Source organism: Protomyctophum parallelum (genome assembly GCF_964188405.1).
Source record: "Protomyctophum parallelum genome assembly, chromosome: 13".
Taxonomy (NCBI): Eukaryota; Metazoa; Chordata; class Actinopteri; order Myctophiformes; family Myctophidae; genus Protomyctophum; species Protomyctophum parallelum.
This window is the reverse complement of record NC_139708.1, coordinates 8,309,068-8,331,635: the sequence shown is the minus strand read 5'-3', so window position 1 is coordinate 8,331,635 and position 22,568 is coordinate 8,309,068. Positions and strand designations below refer to the sequence as shown.

Here is a 22,568-nt window from a genome sequence, read left to right as displayed (position 1 = left end):
AATAACTGTCGGATGTGGGAGAAAAGAAGCTTGGATCATTCCTCACCTTTGCCTGGTTTCTCACGAACCTAGAGAAGACACAAAAAGGTGGAAAAGTCACTCTATTCTCCTCTTTGTACTTGGATCCCAGAGCTCTCCATTTCTCCTGGAGGCTGTATGGGAGTTTCTCCACAATGGGTTTTACCCCACGAGGAGTATCCAAATATAAGAGGCCTGTTAGGTAACCATCCTCTTTGGCACATTCCAATTCCAAGAGAATGTCACCTAGTTCTCTTAGCTTGATATTGTCTCCGTTATTTAGTTTTGGAAAGTTGTCAATCTTTTTTAGCAGTGCATCTTCGATGACCTCTGGCGCCCCATAACATTCTTCCAGACGTTGCCAGACGGTGTAGAGACCTGCTTCAGGTTTGAGAACATATACAGAGCGGATGGTTTTAGCCTGTTCTGATGACTCAGGCCCAAGCCATTTTGTCATCAGGTCCAATTCTTCCCTGGCTGACATGTTTAAGTCCTTAGTTGTACTGTGAAAGGACGCTTTCCATGACATGTAATGCTCAGGTTGATCGTCAAATTGAAGAAGACCTGAACTGATCAATTCTCTGCGTATCAGGTATCTAGCAAAGTCTTGTGCACCTGGAGGCTCAGGTGAGTAGTAGTCTTTAAAAGGATTGCCTGAGTGTTGGGGAAGATTGAGGTATGTCTTGGTTGGTTGTGTGCTCTTTGTTGGCTCTTCTCTTTTAATTTCAACACTTCCATACTGTGGAAGTTGGTTAACATGGGTGCTTTTGTCAACAGCTGGATTAGCACCAGGGGTTCTTAAAGGCTTCTCGTCCCTCTCAGGTGAACTCACTGGTGAGTGCTTGGGAAACTGCTGGACGTATTCTTTAGCACGTTGCACTGAGTTGAGAGGCTGCTGAAGAACCGGGGGCAATGGTGTTTGATTAGCATGTTGTGCTGGGATGACAGATTGTTGTAGAGCAGGGGGCACCAGTGTTTGATTAGCATGCTGCTGCACGTACTCTCTGGTAAGTTGTGCTGAGTTGAGAGCTTGTTGTAGAACAGGGTGTTCTTCCACGTCCTGGTATTCGTCCTCACTTTCACTCTCCACAGCTTCCTCATAGACTGCGGCTTCAGCAGAGGCAGCAGCAGCAGCCCTCTGAGACTGGAGAATATGGAAGGTGGCGTCAAGTTCAGCCTTTTGTTTGATCACTTCAGCTTCTTGTTTAGCAAATGCCACTTCAGCCTGAGCAGCCTTTGCCTTAGCCTGTGCTTTTACATATAAAGACGTTATTGAGGATCGTGATGACTGACTGGATGCCTTAGAGGATGCGTTAGATTTAGATTTGATTGAAGACTTGTGAGAGGCCTTGTGCGAAGACTTGTGTGAAGACTTGTGTGAAGACTTGACAGAATCAGCTTGAGATGCCTCATGCTCCTCCTCTTGTTCTGTTAGTGCCGGGATTTCTGAATCCTCTTTCTCCTCTTCTTGTTCATCATTAACATTCATTGTGTATTTCTTTCCTGAGCGTGTACTCATGATTGCTGATTATGATCTTGTGCGGAGCCCGCTGTACTTGTTGTCTTTTTACTGTGCTGCCCTTGCAACACGTGCCTATGTGCAGCTAGACAGCTAGTTAACAGTGTTCTGAGATCCTCCAATAAAGAGACAAGGCTTGACTTTTCTTGAATTTACTGAAGTCTCCACAGGTAATTTTGTAAAACTGAAACAGTACAGAAATAAACATAAAAATGAATTAGCACACATGTACTGTAAATAAACACAACAAAGGAATTAACACACAGGTAAATGTGTGTGAGTAATAGTATGCATTGTAGGCTATTTGCATTGAACTAGTAGGAACACAAAGTTGAAACACAGAAAGCACTGCAGCCACTGCTGCAGTAAGCTAAATGTTGTTAAGCTAACATGTGCTTACACTATTACCAAACAAACAATTAACCTAGCTTACACAGGAAAGTTGCAAACATCATTCATCATGAACATCCCATTGATTAACTACAACTAAAATGTACTTACAGACAAATAATGTCCAAGGCAAAGGCATATAAGAAGAATTCTCAGCAGACCATGTGCACAGCTCACTGTTCTGTGGGGAAATGCTGACTCAACTGAGTTTCGTTTTACTGGGAAATGCTGGCCCTACTGAGTTTCGTTTCACTTTCTACTTCCACCACTGGAGGGCAGTAAAACCTGTAAACATTTACCAAACTGCCATTCCAAAGGCAGCACAATAATGCTTATTAAGCCTAAAGCATTTGAACTGACAGAGAGGCAGAGAGAGAAAGAAGGGTGAGATATATATATATATATTATTCTAAACTTCCATTTCTTTAACCACTCTTAAACCCTATTCTCTGGTGACTAATGTCCCCCAAGGGGTCTATCCTCGGCACCGTCATTTTCTTCCTCTAAACCACATTTCTCCGCCAAAAATAGCTGATGTAGATCTACTATTTTTGCAGAATGTTCGCCAGGGGTGTGCTACGTTTCGGTTTCAGGTGGTTCATTTCATTTAATGAGTGTCATTTTAAAAGACCTTGTAAGGTTCATGTTGTACTACTGTATACTTGGGAACCTTGGCTATTGTGTGTTGTGGTGAATGTGGTTGATCGGGAACAGCATGTCTAATTGGGACATGTTGTTTATGCTGCAGTTTCATAATGTTGGCGTAAAGGAAGTGGTATTGAGCTTCCAGCGTTCTGAGACAGTGACGAGGATCAGTGTATAGCGTATAATACGGAGAAGAGCCAAGTCTGCTGCTTCCCCCTGGGCGCCGGGCGGCAGGCGGCGGAGCCTGCAAAAAGCCAAGCGTCAAAGTTGAGGAAGGTTCAACTTTGCCACCGCTGCTGCCGTTTAGAGTGAGGTAGAGACGGCAGCCAACCAGAAGCGGGCTGTGCTCTCAAGTAGGCGTGGACTATACAGTATGTAGGCATAAACTGTCTGTCTGTGAGCTCTCCTGTCAGCTGCAGCTGCTCGGTATGCGCAGCTCTCGCTGATACATGAGGGTCACTCACACCTCTTGTTTTATTGCATTTGGCCAATGTCTAGCACTACGGACGGACATTTTGCTTGTGGCTGCTGGTATGTATAGTATCCCTGTCCACACAGCAAGCGCTTAATGAGCGGAGAAGAGCTTTGAATATCGTCTGTCGGGTGGAAACCCAAACTGTTACTTTTCAGGATTCAAATTGAAAAATAGCAGATCGTCTTTGCGCCACATTTCGAGCTTGTAGATCTGCTGCTTTTGTAGGGCGTAAATTTACCAAAAGAAATCTAAAATTAAAAATAAATAAATAAAATCAAAAAGTTAAAACATGGAGAGAAGCGGTTTCTGCCCGACAGCAAAGACATCATGTCCAGAGTGTTCCCTCACACAGTGTTTATCGATGCATCACCAACGTTGGAACCTGTCAAGGATTGCTGTGATCGAATGTCCCGTCATCTGTTTTATTAGCACAAATAGCCTAGCTGAAACAATGCAAACGCCTTTATCGTCCCCTCAGGGATATTCATCTTCACACGGTCTGTTCAAACAGAAAAACACAGCACAAAACAACAAGACAATACATGACGTTCCCCAAATACACAAAAGGCATCCCATCAGCGAGGCAGCTGGTTGAATGGCTGAAGGGACAACACTCCTACTGAAATGAACTTTCAAAGTTTGGTCCAGATGGCATGACTTCAAAGTGACGATGTAAGGGATGATCCGTGTCATTTACTGTCATTTTTATGAGGGCTAAACGTGTGATGACTTTTAAACAACATGCTTGTCCTTCTCTTTTCTATTCTGGATATATAGTAATAATTTGTTGATGATTTGATGATATTGTATTTTGGTGTTATTTATTCATGCTACGTTGATGAATTGAATACATAGAACCACAATGAAAACAGGTTCTCAGGACCTTGTGGTGTCATTAGCCCAAATGTATGAATGTACCCGTGCTGTGTGCATTTATGTCTAACTATTCAATCAATCTATCAATCAATCAATCAATGGTCTCGGCTTGTCAGACACAATCAGGGGGATGAACTATTGTCTGCTTCAAGCGCCCAGGCCTCTCTGCCAAAGGTTAAAAAAATAATTAAAAAAATGCACAAAGAGCACTGTAACGCAATGCTCAGGCGCTGGGAAGAGGACCGCAGTCACCGCACCAGCACGTCTTTACCATAGAAATGTATGGCAGACTGGCGCTGCCAACGCAAGGATCAGATCAGTTATAGTGAAGGTTAGGGCTAGGTTTAGCCGTGGACCCTGTACAGTATCTGTCAGGGTTATATATAGCTTATGGTTAAATTCAATAGTATCTGGCAGTGGTTCTCAACCTGTGGGTCGGGACACACTCACGTGGGGGTCACCCCATGATGTTTAGGAGATCCCCAGATGACAGTGGAGTGACAATTTACAAGCTTTTTAATACCCCCCCCAAAAAAGGAATCTTAGGTTGTAGATCAGCTATTTTGAGAATATTTAGCTGTGGAACAGAGTCAAACTAAATGTAATACCTCAACTCTGAGAATACCAAGGGCTTGTCACAGGGTGGAGGGTCCACAGGGTGGTTATTATTTATTTATTATTACGGCCATGATTATTTATAGGGGGGGTCGAAGCCTGAAGGTTGAGAACCACTGTGTTAGGGTTAGGAACTTAGGATAAGATAATTTATGGTTAAGGTTAGGATAAGAGGATATGGAATTAATGTCCTCCTGAAAAGTTCGTAAAACTAGCGCACAGCGCACACACACACGCACATGTGTGCGTGCGTGTGTGAATGTGTCCTGGTGGTCGATGTTTCACAATGAAGCAGCAGAAGGCTGCGTTGTGTTTTGGAAGACATTAACGAGGGAAGCTCGCTCTGCTTGTGTTTTTACTGGCCCCCGGAGCTAAAAGCAGAGAAGGAGCTTGTAAAACAAATTCCCACTTTACAATGTTACACATCACTAACACAGTCTGTAAAAAATTTGGGCATATTTTATTTGATTGAAATTCTCTTGTAAAGGCTCGGCCGCTTATGTCTGCTCATGCCTGGCTGACATTTTACTGGCTCAAGCTCAACTCAGAGAGCGAGTATGTTCTGGATGGGTGGTTCTCGACCTTTCCAGGCCACGACCCCCCCCCAAAATAATAGCATTTGAACTGAGGACTCCCCAGCACACCCGGACAGCACTTGGAAGCTTCAGAAGTTGAAGCAGGTCAGTGGTTTTCAACCTTTTTCATCTCAAGGCCCATTATTTTTTCAGCATTTGAGCCATGGACCAGTAGGTCATTTTTTACTAGTTGACTAGTTGCCTAGTTTACTAGTCGACGTTTAACTAACTATTCTGTATAGGAAATAAATAAATAAATATAAAATAAATATTTGTACATGTATAAACTGTGTACATTGGTGACTATAACTATAATCTACCTGATCTTGAGGCCTACAAAACAAAAATCAACTAGTCAACTAGTACCAACAAGGTCGACTAGTGGATTTACTAGTCTACTAGTAGAATAGTCGACTAGTTGCTAAAAGCCCTACGGACCACCATGTGATGACATTTAGACTTGCTGACCTAAAACGAAAGAATGTTGTTATCGTTGGATACGATTTTGTCCACAATCCCATTCTCTAAATTATGTAGACTTCTTGTAAATTAAGTAATGCAGATGTTTAACAATGATTGACTAATGACCTTACGGCGTCCATTTGGTTTCATTTTATGCTCTCAAGAGTTAAAGATCCATAAGAGTCCATTTGGTTACCAACTCTCCATCATTTAGCTGGAGACCACCTGGAATCTCCTCAAGAACCACTGGTGGTCCCCGGACCACTGGTTGAAAACCACTGATTTAGGTTGACTCTGTTTCTACAGATGAATATTGTTAAAATAGCCTGGCACTGCAAGGCGTGTTGAGAACCAATCCTGTTGTCCATAACGTGTTGTTAGGAACAGGTGTGTGCGTGTGTGATTCTACATTACTGAGCAGCGAGCACTAGAACTATAAAGATAACTATAACTATATCGTTAAGTGTTGTAATGTTTTTATAGTTGGTGTGAACTCACTTTTTTAAAGTGCTCAGTGTGGTTGTTTTTTAAACAGGTGTCTGTCTGTGTGCATGTGTGTGTCTAGCCCACCACACACCGGCTGTGTCCACCGCGCGCTGGCGCGCGGTCACGCCTCGCCTGCCGCGCCGATGCACCGCTGTTCTATTTTCCAGACGTTGCCGCGCGGCCTCCACCCGGCTATCCGTGGGCGTGGCAATGGAATATAGTCAACAAAACTCCCCAGCCGTGTGGTAGCGCGCCGCGTCCTGTTGGTGTTGCCGTGCGGCTATGGCGTGCGGCAATACTGTGCCGCGGCGGTCGCAGACGGTGTGTGTCGGGCTTCTGTCGGTCTCTTTCTGTATTATGTTGCTTTCAAAACAGAGGTTTGTGTGTGTGTGTGTGTGTGTGTGTGTGTGTGTGTGTGTGTGTGTGTTGTTTTTGGCAGGTGCACTGCCTCCAACACCAACACCTGAGGCCAGGAGAGCTGCTGCTCATGGACTGAGAATGGTCAACAACCCAGTGCTTGTCAAAGCGGGGCGACCGCGCCACGGACCCCAGGGGAGACGCCAGGGGGCGCCAATCAGAAAGGAAAGGCAAAGAAACTCAATTCGGGACGTTAAGCAATGACGGTTTTCAGGACGGCCCTGCTATAGGCGGAAGTACAGCTGCTATGACGCAATCGCCATAGCAGTCAGAAACGTGACGCAGCCAGTCGGTGACGGTTTCCCACCCCTTTTTGGTTCCCATGGTGATGCAGTTGTCGCTTCTCTGAAGGGGCAGAGCTCTCTCGGCAGAGCTTGCATTCAACATGGTCTGGTAAGATCTTACTTTTGGACAGTTTGTCAACTGTTCAGTGAATTCGTTTAGACTAAAGTGTAAATTAGCAGAGCTCATACATACAAACAACGCGTCCGACTCCAAAGTACTAAAATCACTGACGTAGACACTACGTGGAAGGGTAGTTTCTGCCGTAGTAGGAAGGGCTGTGACGGCAAGCAGGTTTATCTATCGAGGACTGATCCATTTCCGGTTGCCGGAGCGGACTGCCGTAGTCCCTTATAATGTCTGACTACAGTATCCGTATATTCCTATTTAAATTCAAATGTAGAGCTGGTCATTATCCTATGTTAGAATTGGCTAACGGACCTGCTCCGACGTCACTCTGACACAGCCCATAACCATATATAAAGAGTTCCCCAACGTAGCCCAAAGTATTAAAGCCATTTGACAAGAACAGCCAGAGAATCTACAGCTATTTGGCATGGAAAAGGATTGAGACAGCCCTGTCCTGTCCTGCCCTAACCCCTTTAAAGCCTCACTGAGCGTTCAGCTTCATTTAATCCCACGGCTCCAACTAGCAGCAGCCATGCCTCCATATGACTTCAACAAAAGGTTCAAATACACAAACTCTGTACTCAAAACTTACTCACATTTAAGTAAAAGAAAATAGCTGATCTACAAGTTCACAATGCGTCGCAAAGCGACGCATTGTGAGCTTGTAGATCGGCTATTTTCAAATGACTGAAATGTATATAGGGCTGAAGTGGTGCAATATTTGCCTCTGAGTAGAAGTTAAAGTATTGGAAATTGGAAATACACCAGTAAAGCAAAAGTACCTCACAATTGTACTTGAGCACACTTTCCACCACTGGTATCTGAAACATGTTCGTATAAAATTAGCCTGGGTTAACTATAGCCAACGTTAGCCCCTCCCACGCGTCGTCATGGAAGGGTTACTTGGGTTCAGGAGGTTACTACAGTAGGTGGACTAATATAACTTTCAGTTTAACCACTTGAATCTAGGAATGCGACAAAAACAACACGAGAAATACCCATGAATTCAAGTCTTCATGGGGTGAGTAATCACTAGGAATTCAGAGTAAAAGCAACCATGTCTTTCCGGCACCCCAGAGCTTCTATTTTGAAGGAATCCCGGCACTGATTGTGTTGAAGTCTCCCACCTGTCCACAGTCATTTCTAACCATAGACTGTAAAAAATATGGACAAAGCGTTCCCCGGGTCTAACATGAACGTAAAATGAAGCCTGTAATAATATGCTAATTCCTGATGTAAGTCGCCATCTTTGGTACCAGCTGGCCATTGGCTGGCTCCGTTTTGTATACCAGCTGGTCATTGGCTGCCCAGACAACGAGGCGGGACTTCCCCCCTTCTTCTCCGTTGGTTTTTATTTTGACTCGAGTGGGAGGGGAATCCCGATCATAGACTGTAATGGTAGCCACGCCCCTCAGAACATACGCGATGGTTTTTTTTCTTTATGGTCATTTTTTTAATTAATGGGACCATAGTTTTCCAAAAAGAATATTATGACATTAGAAATTAGACTTTAAACTAGTGACTGGAAGAAGAAAGTATTCATGACCATGTTTATTAAGGTAATACAGTCTAGGTGAAGTTGGGCCAAAATACATGGGCCTCTATGGAGCTATGGGGCTTTTTGGGTCCGGTCCAGCGCCACAACAGGCCATTATATGAACTACCGATTTCAAATGAGGCTTCACGAAATATCTGGCTGACTGCCCCCCTGTTTCTAACACAGAAAATAGCCGACCTACAAGCACACAACTTCACAAGGCGTAGATATAACGCTATTTAGGTCAATGATATCACATTATGTAGTGATGTAACAATATATAAATAGCCAATCACTGACTGTCTGCCAGTCAACTTCTGTGTGTCGTCTCGGTACGATTGACGCACGACTCCATCAATGGTGGAATAAAGCAAAGTTGCCTCAGTTGTGAGCATGAAGAGAAGAGGGAGGGAAGCAGGATGTTGTTCTCCTCCCATGAGAACGCAGAGCCAGGTCTGTTTGGTGCTCTGAGGATTCTAATGAGTGTGCTGCTACAGCGCCGTCAGCTCGGCCTATCAGCGCTGCTACAGCGCCATCAGCTCGGCCTATCATCGCTGCTACAGCGCCATCAGCTCGGCCTATCATCGCTGCTACAGCGCCATCAGCTCGGCCTATCATCGCTGCTGGACTGAAGTAAACGTCACTGAGGCAAGCAGGAAGGCCTGTGTAGGTGATGCTAGCACTGGTGTGTGGTCACACTACTGGACGCTTACAACAATGTTTCATTTGACACCGACATCTTTATCCCATTCTGACCTGAGATCAGATTGATACGAGGTTTCCGCGAGACACACACTGGTCTGATGAACCCATTCTGACCTGAGATCAGATTCTAAAAATGTCAGTCGCTCTTCGATTTTTCAAAAATAGCTGACCTACAAGCTCGTATCGCGCCACTCGGTGGCGCGATATGAGCTTGTAGATCTGCTATTTTTAAATAGCTAAAGCATAACATGATGCTGACACCAAAATGGGTGCCCGGTCAGAATGGGTTATTGACAAAGCAATGTATATCATCATTGTCGGACAGAAACCTCTCATCTCCATATTTCGTTTATTTTGTGGGGGGGTTTTTCCCCGTAAATTAAGGCCCTACTTTCCAGATCATACTACAGCGTCACGAGATGTGCAAAGGACAGTTTATGCACGCACAGACGCACATGCAGATATTTCGTGATTTTATACAAGGACGAAAGGATTTTGAACAATTTATAAATTCTTAATAGCTTACGAACCACAGAATTTATATTTTTGTGCGTTGAGCATTAGGAGACCGGCGCCAAACTACAGTATATATGTTTTTGTTTTCCCGCTTCAAAGTGTTTAGCAAATGTTTATCAAATCAAAGCAAATCCTTGTGTTTGATACGCTTCCACTTCCACTTCCACCTGATGGGAATCTATTGATCATCTTCATGCCAGAGGCTTACGAGTATATCCACAACTCCTGCCAACCACTTCTGTCTCTCTTCAAAAGGTACGACAGACTGGAGAAAAGAAAATATGATCCAAAGCATGACGGAGATGTGCTGTCAACAAACCCAATTACTTCAAATCTGTTAGCATGTCAACAAATATTGACGAGATTATTTCTTATGCGAACTGAGAGGAATTTAACGCCAATACTTTGTTGAAAACCACTTAAACCCTGAATGCAGACGGTAGCTCATTGACTTGGGTGCACCAGGGGTCTATCGTTGGCCTTTTACACCAAATCTCTCTACCAAAATAGCGTTGTGTTGTTTTCTTTTACGCATTGTGAGCTTGTAAATCTGCTGTTTTCGCCGAATATTTGCCCAGAATAGGGCTGCTAGAGTTCAAGTGGTTAAACACCATCTGGTAAATTATGACATCAAATCTTTCCAGGTCTCAAAATTGGTTTCACCAACATTCGAATGATTTCGGTCCCTAGCACAACGATTCCAAGTACTACTCAGAGTCCCCAGTTCAAATCATTTTGAGGGGCAGGGGGGGGGGGGGGGGTCACACAGCCTGAAAGACGTTGAGAACCAAGGCTATAGAGCGTCGCAGTCCCTCCCCCTTTCAGAACAACGAGTGGCCCAGGAAATGAATCCCAATGCATTTTTCCCATAGGCATTTCTTAACGTATTTATTTAAAGACCTTTTAAGCGTTGTACGAAGCCAACTCTTGTCGTGACAATAAACACAATTCTTCGGGCCAAACAAAATAATTAGAAAGTAGAAAAAAACGGCAGGTTACAATACTTTTTTTTGTTGTTTTTCTTCTTTGTAATTATTTGTTTGGTCCAAAATATTGTGTGTGTTGTCATGATTTGTCACGACAAGAGTTGGCTTGGTGTGACGCTCTATAGCCCATAATGACAGTGTGGTTTGTTATGTATCTATGTATCGCTCTATAGCCCATAATGACAGTGTGGTTTGACGCTCTACAGCCCATAATGACAGTGTGGTTTGTTATGGACGCTCTACAGCCCATAATGACAGTGTGGTTTGACGCTCTACAGCCCATAATGACAGTGTGGTTTGTTATGGACGCTCTACAGCCCATAATGACAGTGTGGTTTGTTATGTATCTATGTATCGCTCTATAGCCCATAATGACAGTGTGGTTTGACGCTCTACAGCCCATAATGACAGTGTGGTTTGTTATGGACGCTCTACAGCCCATAATGACAGTGTGGTTTGACGCTCTACAGCCCATAATGACAGTGTGGTTTGTTATGGACGCTCTACAGCCCATAATGACAGTGTGGTTTGACGCTCTACAGCCCATAATGAAAGTGTGGTTTGTTATGGACGCTCTACAGCCCATAATGACAGTGTGGTTTGACGCTCTACAGCCCATAATGACAGTGTGGTTTGTTATGGACGCTCTATAGCCCATAATGACAGTGTGGTTTGTTATGGACGCTCTATAGCCCATAATGACAGTGTGGTTTGTTATGGACGCTCTATAGCCCATAATGACAGTGTGGTTTGGCTTGGTGCGACGCTCTACAGCCCATAATGACAGTGTGGTTTGTTATGGACGCTCTACAGCCCATAATGACAGTGTGGTTTGTTATGGACGCTCTATAGCCCATAATGACAGTGTGGTTTGACGCTCTACAGCCCATAATGACAGTGTGGTTTGTTATGGACGCTCTACAGCCCATAATGACAGTGTGGTTTGACGCTCTACAGCCCATAATGACAGTGTGGTTTGTTATGGACGCTCTACAGCCCATAATGACAGTGTGGTTTGTTATGGACGCTCTACAGCCCATAATGACAGTGTGGTTTGTTATGGACGCTCTACAGCCCATAATGACAGTGTGGTTTGACGCTCTACAGCCCATAATGACAGTGTGGTTTGACGCTCTACAGCCCATAATGACAGTGTGGTTTGTTATGGACGCTCTATAGCCCATAATGACAGTGTGGTTTGTTATGGACGCTCTATAGCCCATAATGACAGTGTGGTTTGACGCTCTATAGCCCATAATGACAGTGTGGTTTGACGCTCTATAGCCCATAATGACAGTGTGGTTTGACGCTCTATAGCCCATAATGACAGTGTGGTTTGTTATGGACGCTCTATAGCCCATAATGACAGTGTGGTTTGACGCTCTATAGCCCATAATGACAGTGTGGTTTGTTATGGACGCTCTATAGCCCATAATGACAGTGTGGTTTGTTATGGACGCTCTATAGCCCATAATGACAGTGTGGTTTGGCTTGGTGCGACGCTCTATAGCCCATAATGACAGTGTGGTTTGACGCTCTATAGCCCATAATGACAGTGTGGTTTGACGCTCTATAGCCCATAATGACAGTGTGGTTTGACGCTCTATAGCCCATAATGACAGTGTGGTTTGTTATGGACGCTCTATAGCCCATAATGACAGTGTGGTTTGTTATGGACGCTCTATAGCCCATAATGACAGTGTGGTTTGTTATGGACGCTCTACAGCCCATAATGACAGTGTGGTTTGACGCTCTATAGCCCATAATGACAGTGTGGTTTGACGCTCTATAGCCCATAATGACAGTGTGGTTTGACGCTCTATAGCCCATAATGACAGTGTGGTTTGTTATGGACGCTCTATAGCCCATAATGACAGTGTGGTTTGGCTTGGTGTGACGCTCTACAGCCCATAATGACAGTGTGGTTTGACGCTCTATAGCCCATAATGACAGTGTGGTTTGACGCTCTACAGCCCATAATGACAGTGTGGTTTGACGCTCTATAGCCCATAATGACAGTGTGGTTTGACGCTCTATAGCCCATAATGACAGTGTGGTTTGACGCTCTATAGCCCATAATGACAGTGTGGTTTGACGCTCTATAGCCCATAATGACAGTGTGGTTTGACGCTCTATAGCCCATAATGACAGTGTGGTTTGACGCTCTATAGCCCATAATGACAGTGTGGTTTGTTATGGACGCTCTATAGCCCATAATGACAGTGTGGTTTGACGCTCTATAGCCCATAATGACAGTGTGGTTTGACGCTCTATAGCCCATAATGACAGTGTGGTTTGTTATGGACGCTCTATAGCCCATAATGACAGTGTGGTTTGACGCTCTATAGCCCATAATGACAGTGTGGTTTGTTATGGACGCTCTATAGCCCATAATGACAGTGTGGTTTGACGCTCTATAGCCCATAATGACAGTGTGGTTTGTTATGGACGCTCTATAGCCCATAATGACAGTGTGGTTTGGCTTGGTGTGACGCTCTACAGCCCATAATGACAGTGTGGTTTGACGCTCTATAGCCCATAATGACAGTGTGGTTTGTTATGGACGCTCTATAGCCCATAATGACAGTGTGGTTTGGCTTGGTGCGACGCTCTATAGCCCATAATGACAGTGTGGTTTGTTATGGACGCTCTATAGCCCATAATGACAGTGTGGTTTGACGCTCTATAGCCCATAATGACAGTGTGGTTTGACGCTCTATAGCCCATAATGACAGTGTGGTTTGTTATGGACGCTCTATAGCCCATAATGACAGTGTGGTTTGTTATGGACGCTCTATAGCCCATAATGACAGTGTGGTTTGTTATGGACGCTCTATAGCCCATAATGACAGTGTGGTTTGACGCTCTATAGCCCATAATGACAGTGTGGTTTGACGCTCTATAGCCCATAATGACAGTGTGGTTTGACGCTCTACAGCCCATAATGACAGTGTGGTTTGACGCTCTATAGCCCATAATGACAGTGTGGTTTGACGCTCTATAGCCCATAATGACAGTGTGGTTTGTTATGGACGCTCTACAGCCCATAATGACAGTGTGGTTTGTTATGGACGCTCTATAGCCCATAATGACAGTGTGGTTTGTTATGGACGCTCTATAGCCCATAATGACAGTGTGGTTTGTTATGGACGCTCTAAAGCCCATAATGACAGTGTGGTTTGACGCTCTATAGCCCATAATGACAGTGTGGTTTGGCGCTCTATAGCCCATAATGACAGTGTGGTTTGACGCTCTATAGCCCATAATGACAGTGTGGTTTGACGCTCTATAGCCCATAATGACAGTGTGGTTTGACGCTCTATAGCCCATAATGACAGTGTGGTTTGACGCTCTATAGCCCATAATGACAGTGTGGTTTGACGCTCTATAGCCCATAATGACAGTGTGGTGCGACGCTCTATAGCCCATAATGACAGTGTGGTTTGACGCTCTATAGCCCATAATGACAGTGTGGTGCGACGCTCTATAGCCCATAATGACAGTGTGGTTTGACGCTCTATAGCCCATAATGACAGTGTGGTGCGACGCTCTATAGCCCATAATGACAGTGTGGTTTGACGCTCTATAGCCCATAATGACAGTGTGGTTTGTTATGGACGCTCTATAGCCCATAATGACAGTGTGGTTTGACGCTCTATAGCCCATAATGACAGTGTGGTTTGTTATGGACGCTCTATAGCCCATAATGACAGTGTGGTTTGTTATGGACGCTCTATAGCCCATAATGACAGTGTGGTTTGGCTTGGTGCGACGCTCTATAGCCCATAATGACAGTGTGGTTTGACGCTCTATAGCCCATAATGACAGTGTGGTTTGACGCTCTATAGCCCATAATGACAGTGTGGTTTGACGCTCTATAGCCCATAATGACAGTGTGGTTTGTTATGGACGCTCTATAGCCCATAATGACAGTGTGGTTTGTTATGGACGCTCTATAGCCCATAATGACAGTGTGGTTTGTTATGGACGCTCTACAGCCCATAATGACAGTGTGGTTTGACGCTCTATAGCCCATAATGACAGTGTGGTTTGACGCTCTATAGCCCATAATGACAGTGTGGTTTGACGCTCTATAGCCCATAATGACAGTGTGGTTTGTTATGGACGCTCTATAGCCCATAATGACAGTGTGGTTTGGCTTGGTGTGACGCTCTACAGCCCATAATGACAGTGTGGTTTGACGCTCTATAGCCCATAATGACAGTGTGGTTTGACGCTCTACAGCCTATAATGACAGTGTGGTTTGACGCTCTATAGCCCATAATGACAGTGTGGTTTGACGCTCTATAGCCCATAATGACAGTGTGGTTTGACGCTCTATAGCCCATAATGACAGTGTGGTTTGACGCTCTATAGCCCATAATGACAGTGTGGTTTGACGCTCTATAGCCCATAATGACAGTGTGGTTTGACGCTCTATAGCCCATAATGACAGTGTGGTTTGTTATGGACGCTCTATAGCCCATAATGACAGTGTGGTTTGACGCTCTATAGCCCATAATGACAGTGTGGTTTGACGCTCTATAGCCCATAATGACAGTGTGGTTTGTTATGGACGCTCTATAGCCCATAATGACAGTGTGGTTTGACGCTCTATAGCCCATAATGACAGTGTGGTTTGTTATGGACGCTCTATAGCCCATAATGACAGTGTGGTTTGACGCTCTATAGCCCATAATGACAGTGTGGTTTGTTATGGACGCTCTATAGCCCATAATGACAGTGTGGTTTGGCTTGGTGTGACGCTCTACAGCCCATAATGACAGTGTGGTTTGACGCTCTATAGCCCATAATGACAGTGTGGTTTGTTATGGACGCTCTATAGCCCATAATGACAGTGTGGTTTGGCTTGGTGCGACGCTCTATAGCCCATAATGACAGTGTGGTTTGTTATGGACGCTCTATAGCCCATAATGACAGTGTGGTTTGACGCTCTATAGCCCATAATGACAGTGTGGTTTGACGCTCTATAGCCCATAATGACAGTGTGGTTTGTTATGGACGCTCTATAGCCCATAATGACAGTGTGGTTTGTTATGGACGCTCTATAGCCCATAATGACAGTGTGGTTTGTTATGGACGCTCTATAGCCCATAATGACAGTGTGGTTTGACGCTCTATAGCCCATAATGACAGTGTGGTTTGACGCTCTATAGCCCATAATGACAGTGTGGTTTGACGCTCTACAGCCCATAATGACAGTGTGGTTTGACGCTCTATAGCCCATAATGACAGTGTGGTTTGACGCTCTATAGCCCATAATGACAGTGTGGTTTGTTATGGACGCTCTACAGCCCATAATGACAGTGTGGTTTGTTATGGACGCTCTATAGCCCATAATGACAGTGTGGTTTGTTATGGACGCTCTATAGCCCATAATGACAGTGTGGTTTGTTATGGACGCTCTACAGCCCATAATGACAGTGTGGTTTGACGCTCTATAGCCCATAATGACAGTGTGGTTTGGCGCTCTATAGCCCATAATGACAGTGTGGTTTGTTATGGACGCTCTACAGCCCATAATGACAGTGTGGTTTGTTATGGACGCTCTACAGCCCATAATGACAGTGTGGTTTGTTATGGACGCTCTACAGCCCATAATGACAGTGTGGTTTGTTATGGACGCTCTACAGCCCATAATGACAGTGTGGTTTGACGCTCTATAGCCCATAATGACAGTGTGGTTTGACGCTCTATAGCCCATAATGACAGTGTGGTTTGACGCTCTATAGCCCATAATGACAGTGTGGTTTGACGCTCTATAGCCCATAATGACAGTGTGGTTTGACGCTCTATAGCCCATAATGACAGTGTGGTGCGACGCTCTATAGCCCATAATGACAGTGTGGTTTGACGCTCTACAGCCCATAATGACAGTGTGGTTTGACGCTCTATAGCCCATAATGACAGTGTGGTTTGACGCTCTATAGCCCATAATGACAGTGTGGTTTGACGCTCTATAGCCCATAATGACAGTGTGGTTTGTTATGGACGCTCTATAGCCCATAATGACAGTGTGGTTTGACGCTCTATAGCCCATAATGACAGTGAGGTTTGACGCTCTATAGCCCATAATGACAGTGTGGTTTGTTATGGACGCTCTATAGCCCATAATGACAGTGTGGTTTGACGCTCTATAGCCCATAATGACAGTGTGGTTTGTTATGTATCTACCTTGTGTACAAACAGCTCCACCCGCGTCTGCAGACCCCACACTTCAAACTGCACCCCGACCAGCTTGTAGGAGCACATGACAGGCTGGGCGCTCGGCCTCCAGCCCTCCACCAGGGGGCCCCGGCCCGTCCTCACAGACGAGAAACACCGCAGGTCCTACAGGCACACACACAGGGGCAAGCACACACACACACACAGTCACACACACACACACACACACACACACACACACACACACACACACGCAAGCACACACATACGCACACACAGTCTTCAATGGAGTTGTATTGGCATGAGAAAACATAGCGTTGTTGTCGGGCAGAAACCTCATATGTCCATATTTCTTTTTACTTTTTGTGTTTTTAAGTAAATTAATGGCCTACTTGATCACACTACAGCGTCACTCGAAAACATCAAAAGTAGCAGATCAAAACACGTCTGGAAAGACCTTTGGACATGAGCTTTCCACCTGACAGAGACGACATGTTTACATTGCCAAAACAAGTGTCAAAACACAATATTTTTTAAAATAAAAACAATTTAAAACATAAAAGTGGGGTACGTTTATACAGTTGGAGGGGGTACAACATTGTAGTACACACACACACACACACACACCAGGAAGACTGTATTGCATCACAAAGTTTAGTATTCATTCATATTGAAACCGTCGCTGTTGAAGCACAAACCAACTCAATCAATGTTGTTTCCCCGCCCAGAAATGTCACATAATAATAATAATAACAAATGACTGTGAGTTGCTGTAATCCGTCACAGAGCCCCATGGAGGACAGACGTTGTGTTCTACCTCAGTGCTGTTGAAGTGTCTGTCAGGGTAAGGGTCGTAGGCAATGTCCAGGTAGTCCACTTCTACCTTCCTGTCTGCTTTCTCTGCCGCAAACACCTGCAAACCACATAAACACCGTAAATAAATGCTTCTCAGACTTTTTCCATGTCTAGGACCCCACAAAATATATTCGACTGCGCGGACCCCTCCTTCAGAAGCAAAGATTGAAGTTCACTTAAATCTTTTTGTTTTTAAATAAACTATAAACTATATTCAAAGATTTGCACATTTTGGCCCGGCCCGGCGGCGTGATGGTCCGGGCACCCTAGGCTGCAATCATGCAATGCCAGCCTGACAGCGTGTCGCGGGTTCGAATCCCGATCCCCTAAAGTAGCAGATCTACAAGCTCATAAAACGCTGTGCGAAGCGACGCGTTTTGACTTATTTTTCAATACCTCTTGGTTAACATTAGCAGCAAAAGGTGCTGAACCGAGAAATCACACAAGACTTAAGAGAAAATATCCTTACATCTTCGTTGTCTCCACTGTTGTCTTGGTACTTGGTTTCAATGTGGATAGAGAACTTGGGAAAGAAGGAACACTGGGTGGAGAAAGAAAGAATATTCGGACTCTTCACGACAGACCTGGCGTTGCATACAGAATAGAATACACCAAAGGTTTCAATTGTGGTCCAGTATGTAAAAGAAGGCCAAACAAAAGGTCACGTAAGGTTTTGTTTATCCAACCTCGGACACAGCTTCACTTTTCAGCTCCAGACACAAAAGATAAATATGCTAATTCCAGAAATTATTTAGATACATTTACGAAAAAGTCTGGAAATTCTTCTTGCTAGCCAGACTCATAGCGAGGGTTCACTGAACCCTCGCTATGAGTCTAGGCGCGACGTAACCAGGCCCGACTCACTGTTTGGGAACCACTGACCTGGAACCACTGACCTAGAACCACTGACCTAGAACCACTGACCTAGAACCACTGACCTAGAACCACTGACCTAGAACCACTGACCTGGAACCACTGACCTGGAACCACTGACCTAGAACCACTGACCTAGAACCACTGACCTAGGACCACTGACCTAGAACCACTGACCTGGAACCACTGACCTAGAACCACTGACCCAGAACCACTGACCTAGAACCACTGACCTATAGAACCACTGACCTAGAACCACTGACCTAGAACCACTGACCTAGAACCACTGACCTAGAACCACTGACCTATAGAACCACTGACCTAGAACCACTGACCTAGAACCACTGACCTAGAACCACTGACCTAGAACCACTGCCCTAGAACCACTGACCCAGAACCACTGACCCAGAACCACTGACCTAGAACCACTGACCTAGAACCACTGACCTAGTACCACTGACCTAGAACCACTGACCTAGAACCACTGACCTAGAACCACTGACCTGGAACCACTGACCTAGAACCACTGACCTAGAACCACTGACCTAGAACCACTGACCTAGAACCACTGACCTAGAACCACTGACCCAGAACCACTGACCTAGAACCACTGACCTAGAACCACTGACCTAGAACCACTGACCTAGAACCACTGACCTAGAACCACTGACCTAGAACCACTGACCCAGAACCACTGACCTAGAACCACTGACCTAGAACCACTGACCTAGAACCACTGACCTAGAACCACTGACCTAGAACCACTGACCTAGAACCACTGACCTAGAACCACTGACCTAGAACCACTGACCTATAGAACCACTGACCTAGAACCACTGACCTAGAACCACTGACCTAGAACCACTGACCTAGAACCACTGACCTAGAACCACTGACCTAGAACCACTGACCTAGGACCACTGACCTAGAACCACTGACCTGGAACCACTGACCTAGAACCACTGACCTAGAACCACTGACCTAGAACCACTGACCTAGAACCACTGACCTGGAACCACTGACCTAGAACCACTGACCTAGAACCACTGACCTAGAACCACTGACCTAGAACCACTGACCTGGAACCACTGACCTAGAACCACTGACCTAGAACCACTGACCTAGAACCACTGACCTAGAACCACTGACCTGGAACCACTGACCTGGAACCACTGACCTAGAACCACTGACCCGGAACCACTGACCCGGAACCACTGACCTAGAACCACTGACCTAGAACCACTGACCTAGAACCACTGACCTGGAACCACTGACCTGGAACCACTGACCTAGAACCACTGACCTGGAACCACTGACCCGGAACCACTGACCCAGAACCACTGACCTAGAACCACTGACCTAGAACCACTGACCTAGAACCACTGAACCACTGACCTAGAACCACTGACCCGGAACCACTGACCTAGAACCACTGACCTGGAACCACTGACCTAGAACCACTGACCTAGAACCACTGACCTAGAACCACTGACCTAGAACCACTGACCTAGAACCACTGACCTAGAACCACTGACCTAGAACCACTGACCCAGAACCACTGACCTAGAACCACTGACCTGGAACCACTGACCTAGAACCACTGACCTAGAACCACTGACCTAGAACCACTGACCTAGAACCACTGACCTAGAACCACTGACCTAGAACCACTGACCTAGAACCACTGACCTAGAACCACTGACCTAGGGGTTCACAGGACTGACGCACAAGCTTTTCTGACCAAGGGCAGGTGTAAAATAAATGGTAAATGGTGCATTTATATAGCGCCTTTATCCAAGGCGCTTTACAGAGATTGTGCATTACATTCACCCATTCACACACACATTCATACACCGATGGCAGCGGAAACCATGCAAGGCAGCAACTAGCACATCGGGAGCAATTAGGGGTTCAGTGTCTTGCTCAAGGACACTTCGACAGTAACTCTGGGGGAGCCCGGGTTCGAACTAGCAACCTTGCGGTTGCCATCCAGGCACTCTACCCCTGAGCCACCGCCGCCGCCGTGTAACAACGAATGCCTGGGTACAATGTGCAGTATATAAATGAACACTCACTGTGAAGTCTTCAGGTACAGCCAAGCCCAGAGCACGCCATGGAAGAGAGAAGACATGTCATCAAGTCGTAGAAATGTGAACACAAACACACACAGACAAAACCAACTAGAACAATGTACCGCTCCTGTGATTATATCAGCCCATATTGGCCTACCACAGAAAGCTCTGCTTTGACGTCCAATATGTGCCAATATGGAACGCAGAAGGTGCGCGGGGTAATTTAGAAATAGTTCTATTTTTTTTCCTCTATATTTTTTCTCTATATTTATTCTTTCATTAAAACAAAACAAATATAAGAAAATAATCCCAGTATTGGTAGCATTATTGGTTGCGGGCTCTACAACATTCACTTTGTTACAATTTCTGCCAATTTTAACCCATTTGAACCCTTTAACTAAAGCTGAGCAACACATCACAGAGCGACACATTGTGAGCTTGTAGACTGCCTATTTTTGGAGTGCAAAACAGTAAGTGTAAATTGGCATAACTCTAACCCTACACCTAACCTCTAAATGCCTAATCCTAACCCCAACAGGCTTATTGTCGGCATCTGCCGAGAACACCGCAGAGTCTATCCCCGTTACAATGCACTAGACCCCTGGGCGATGGATTGCTGAGGAGGAGCGCAACACCTACCATCAGCTCCCAGTACTTCCCGCACGACTTGCCGCACCCAAGCCGTGCTACTCATACTCAGAGTTGGCGGTGCCCAGGATTGAACCCATGACCTTCTGGTAGCTCTACAAACTGAGCTACCCGGACACTAATTGTAAGCATAATTTAACCATAAAACAACCATTTCTCCTGTGAGGACTAGGAGAAGAGTCCTCACAGTGTATTTCCATGTGACACCTAGTGTCACATGGAGTGTATTTCACGAATTCTAATATACTTATGGGGTCATTTTCGCACCTCACAAGTATAGTAATACAAGTATAAACAGTACACACACACCTGTTATGGTGTAGGGGTAGTAATTCCACGACTTTTCTGTTATGTAGAAGATACGAGGTACTACTGCCTGGGCCCAAGATGGAAGCTTGCTGCAAGACCACACACACACACACACACACACACACACACACACACACACACAAACACACACACGCACAGGCGCGAGCACGCCGCACAAGCAACACGCACACGTCGTTGAGAGTGTTAACTTGAAAATAACACAGTACATGAACACCCCGTAGGAACACAAATCGCCCACACAATACCTTTTAGACAAGTACACACAAACACAGAACACAGATATCAAAAACTGACACCAAAAAGTATTTTTAGCCTGAACGTGTGCATGTGGTAAGACCTTAGAGTATATATGAATAGAGAAGGCACCCGGAGGAAACCCTGAGGCCAAATGGACATAGTGGCCGAATTTGTCATTGCAGCTCGAGCCAGCGCTGCTCCGTTGACTATCATTGCGCACGTTCATGTGTTTGAGGCCATGACACGTGAACGAATGTTTCATACGTGAACGCGCACAAACGGCACAATGATAGTCAACGGCAGCGCGTTCATGTGTTTGAGGCCAATCCATCCCAGAATGCACTCTGTTCCTACACGGAAGGAGGAGTGAAATCGCCTCATGCGCTTTTGAGCAACTTAATGCAAGTGGATGGGAGGAGAACTCGGGTGTCTTCTCTATTCATATAAACTCTAAGGGTAAGACATGCAATGCCTCTCGCCCTCTCTCTCCGTGTCATCTGTGTCTCTGATGACACGTCTCACACACACACGCACGCACGCAAGCACGCACGCACACACGCACGCATTGACATCAGGAGTAGACACAAATTCTGCGTGGTGTTTCCCACTCGCTGCGGGAGTCCACGTGGGACCTGCTGTTCACCGTGAACAACAAGCTTGTTGGTGACCTTGGGTACAGTACGTATCCAAATGGACGTGTGGATGTTGTCACTGTAAACAACACATTTTGACTC

At 45.4% G+C, this 22,568-nt stretch overlaps 1 protein-coding gene across 1 annotated transcript in view; it reads right to left on the bottom strand.

Annotated features, from left to right (window-relative positions):
- The window catches only part of LOC310869437 (cytoplasmic phosphatidylinositol transfer protein 1-like), a 39,612-nt gene that overhangs the window by 5,953 nt on the left and 11,091 nt on the right, over positions 1-22,568 (bottom strand). The window contains exons 4-7 of the mRNA XM_083780183.1: positions 21,569-21,665; positions 18,144-18,215; positions 17,637-17,732; positions 16,829-16,984 (exon numbers count right to left, since the gene is read on the bottom strand). Coding sequence (XP_083636309.1) covers positions 16,829-16,984; positions 17,637-17,732; positions 18,144-18,215; positions 21,569-21,665 — 421 coding nt within the window. The remainder of the gene's footprint in view (positions 1-16,828; positions 16,985-17,636; positions 17,733-18,143; positions 18,216-21,568; positions 21,666-22,568) is intronic.